The sequence below is a fragment of the Glossina fuscipes genome, unplaced genomic scaffold (assembly GCF_014805625.2).
Source record: "Glossina fuscipes isolate IAEA_lab_2018 unplaced genomic scaffold, Yale_Gfus_2 27, whole genome shotgun sequence".
Taxonomy (NCBI): domain Eukaryota; kingdom Metazoa; phylum Arthropoda; class Insecta; order Diptera; family Glossinidae; genus Glossina; species Glossina fuscipes.
In genome coordinates this window covers 1419132-1422760 of record NW_023998422.1, presented here as the reverse complement: position 1 = coordinate 1422760, position 3629 = coordinate 1419132, and the positions used below count along the sequence as shown (strand labels likewise).

At 36.2% G+C, this 3629-nt stretch overlaps 1 protein-coding gene across 1 annotated transcript; it reads left to right on the top strand.

Annotated features, from left to right (window-relative positions):
* The first annotated feature begins 1100 nt into the window (after positions 1-1100).
* On the top strand, positions 1101-2861 carry LOC119635879 (putative mediator of RNA polymerase II transcription subunit 26). Its single transcript, XM_038030897.1, has one exon. The coding sequence runs from the start codon at positions 1225-1227 to the stop codon at positions 2857-2859; it is 1635 nt and encodes a 544-aa protein (XP_037886825.1). The 5' UTR covers positions 1101-1224; the 3' UTR covers positions 2860-2861.
* The last annotated feature ends 768 nt before the right edge of the window (positions 2862-3629 follow it).

Below are 3629 nucleotides of genomic sequence, written 5' to 3'. Positions count from 1 at the left end.
AGAGAAGAAAAAATATATCGAGAAAACTGAATTATAACAATAATAACAAAGTGAAAAGTAACAAAAGAGTTCAAAACCTTCAAGAGTGCTTGAGTTTTAAGCTGGAAGGCAAGCAGCAGAAAGGAAGGAATATTGAAGAAAAACATAATACGAATACCATAAAAACACAAACGACTATATATTAACCATTGTGCTTAAACCTTAATTTAAAACATTGATTATCGATTTTGTCGTCCAACTTTATACAAAACACGTATCGTGCAAAAGATAAGACAGACAGAGAGAAATAGAGAAAAAAGAAAAACAGCCCAGCCAGCCAGCCAGCCAGCCAGCCAGCCAGCCAGCCAACCAGCCAAGCAGCCCATACGTCAGCCAAAGACCAGACATAAACCAGGAAAGAAAATAACCATTAAAAAGCAAAAAGTAAATAAAAAAAAAGAATACAAAACAAAGCTGTAAGGGTTTGTAATCAAGACCCTTCCTTCATCCTCCCCGTGCTCTCTAAACGAAAAGAACAAAAAAAAATAAAAATAAAAAAATAAAAATAAATAAATAAAAAAAAAAAACATAAAAAATAAATAAATAAAATAGAGTGTGAGCCAGAGAAGAGACTATGTAAACTTAAGCTTCTAGCTTACATTTACCCCCCCTCCCCACAAAACAGAAACGGTCAAGTTGTAATTCCTCAGCTTATGTTGGACGCATGAAACAACAACAACAACAAAAACTCATAAGCAAACTGGAAAAGTAAAAGAAAAATTGTAAGGTAACATAGAACGGAAGCAACAAGCCAGAGTGCATTAAATAACAAAATAAAATACAAAATAAAAAAAAATAAAAAGATTGCATTACAAGCATTTTTGGCATCTTTTCAAATTATCCTGCAAACCGGGAACGAGCTTCGCGTCAGTAGAGAAAAAAAAAATTTGATAAAAAATTGCTGACATATTCATTCCGTAGATTGGATCGTAAACCATTGTCTGATAATGCTTTTTAACAAGTTGGCCCGTTCTTAGATAAACTTCAAGTAATAATAATAAATAAAAAAATCAAAAAAAAAAAAAAAAAAAAAATATATATATATATATATATATATATATAGAAAGAGAGATTCAACGCACTTGCGGGAAATTCTGCTATTTTGATCAGTTTCACTGAAAGTTTGTAAAAACTGCAAACATACCACATTTACTGGATAATTTTCAACGCGTTAATAAAACAAAAATGTTCTTTTCACTACTACAGACTTTAATCTGCGTCTTGCTAGTGAATGGCGGTCTATACGCCATGCATTTAACGGGCACGAGTAATAGCAAGGGCTTGGGTGGAGGTGGTAATATGGGTGGCGGTGGCGGTGGCGGTGGCGTCGGTTCATTGATTTTATCGCAAAGTCACGTCTCGCCTTCTTCCTCCTTAACAAACTCTAATAAAAAACCCATTTCCAATTCCAATTCAGCAGCGGAATCGTTACCGATAGCCGCTTCTTCGCCTTATGGTAACACCAAACGCTTAAATGAAGAATTAGCCGATTTAGCTCAATTGGAACGTGAACGGCTTATGTTAATGGGTTTGGCGAAACAGACCGCAGAAAATACCGGTCATCAAGGCCGTTCTATTATCACTGGACGCGTTAAAATGCATCCCGCGGAGGATGCGCAAGACAGCGATTACTCATCTTTCTTAATGCCATCATCTCGGAGTCTAATGTTTGGAAATGTTGTGCACTATCCGCCACAACATCAATATAACGATAATCCTGACGATATCCTCGAAGAGTATGTTGAAGGTGACGGTGGTGGCGGTACTTTCGGTCGAAATCCTTTAAAATATGAATACGGCCGCGTACTGCAACCGGAAGAAAGGGAATTCGAAAATCCACATGATCTTAATTTAGATGAGTTTATGGAATTGAAATCGGTACCCGACGTGGACGACGTCTTACCCGATTCATACGATTACGCTTATTTAGATGAACTTTTGGCTGAAGATAATAAAGATAAACTACATCATCATCACCAGCAGCAGGCGCAACCCCACCATTTCGCACAATTTCCCGGCTTCAGACAGAAACCAGTGACTCATTATTCATCCTCTGTCTCGTATAGTTCCCCGAATGCGTATCAAAACCGTGAGCAGACTCCAGAAGTACTACAAGAATTCTTCGAAAAAGAACAACAGCAGCAAGAAGAGACTCAACACAATCCCTCTCATTTAAATCCAAAATATCACGATAATATGCGTTTGCAGCACAAATGGCAGCTGAAACGTGCCCAACAATTACCCCGTTATATATTTGGTGGGGCCCACGGACGCATGAAAGAGCCACAACTTGCCCATAATCGTTTACATACACGTTTTCGTCAATTTCGTAACAATCAGCCCATAAATAAATTGACTTCGACTAACTCGGACCTTAGCGCCACCACCAGCAAATTAAATATGAAATTTACCAGTGACAATGATGTAAAGAAAGTCGATAACGCACAATCCTCAGCACTGAAAGACGACGATAAGAGCTACATTGAAAGTAATGTAAAGGAGGCATCTCAAGACTCTGCGGCTACATCTATTCCTCCGTTGCCATCCTCCCCGAATAATGCGGATAAGAACAAATTAATACAGCAGCAGCAACAGCAACAGCAACAACAACAGCGATCACACCAGGAACAAATTTTACCGCATCCTAATTACAAGAGATCTGGTTTAACAGCGGGATCTGCAATTATGCCCCCCCAACCGCCTGGTACTCATAGTTTAGCTAGCCAGCTTATGTTGCGCACAGCGCGTGGTCAAAGACAATACGATGTTCCACAAATTGGTAAGTCATTCGATATCATCTTTAATGAAATTTTTATATAAATTAAAAAAAAAAAAAAAAATTTAATTACAAAGCTACTTCTGGGCAGGGTGCGATTTTTATTCTAAGTCTATATATTTTATAGAAAAAATAAATATATTTTGCATTCAAATTTTTCCGCATAGAGTTCGTGAAAGAACCCGATAATCAATTCGTTATATATATCTTTACTCGGAACACTTGTGAATGTTACAATAAGTTTTCAATGCACTGAACATTAACAAAAAGATAATAAAAAATCTTTCAAGCATTTGCTGCCATAAAATACCAGGAATTTTATTAAAACTTTCGAATTTAATTTTTTAGACAAATACGTTTAACAACTTTATTCTACAAAATGGTTAAAGTTCGAAAAAGATAATAAATTAAGAGAGGGCACAGTTACAGCTTAAATATATTCTTCTTCTTTTTTTTCTTAACTTTTAGGAATAATAGAATATATTTAGTTTTCACATCCTGTTTAAGGTGTCTTCAGTTTGAGTGAATTGCTGTAATGTAATAAAAAATAATGGAAAGTTTTTGTAAAAGTCTTTTAATTAAAGCAAGTACATTGAAAACATCATTGTCTGCCTCAAGTCAAAGAAATGTTGCATTCAATAAATTAAGGCACGAAGGACTTTTGCAAAAAAATCAGATCTTTTTGCGATTTTGGAAACTTGCCTCGTAGGTCGATCATTTGCAATATGCGCTGGAGATTGTTTGTCTAACTTTTGAAATATTAGCCTTCCTAAGCTAGCTTTATAGAATCTATTCCAAAGCAGCGTCCTAACCA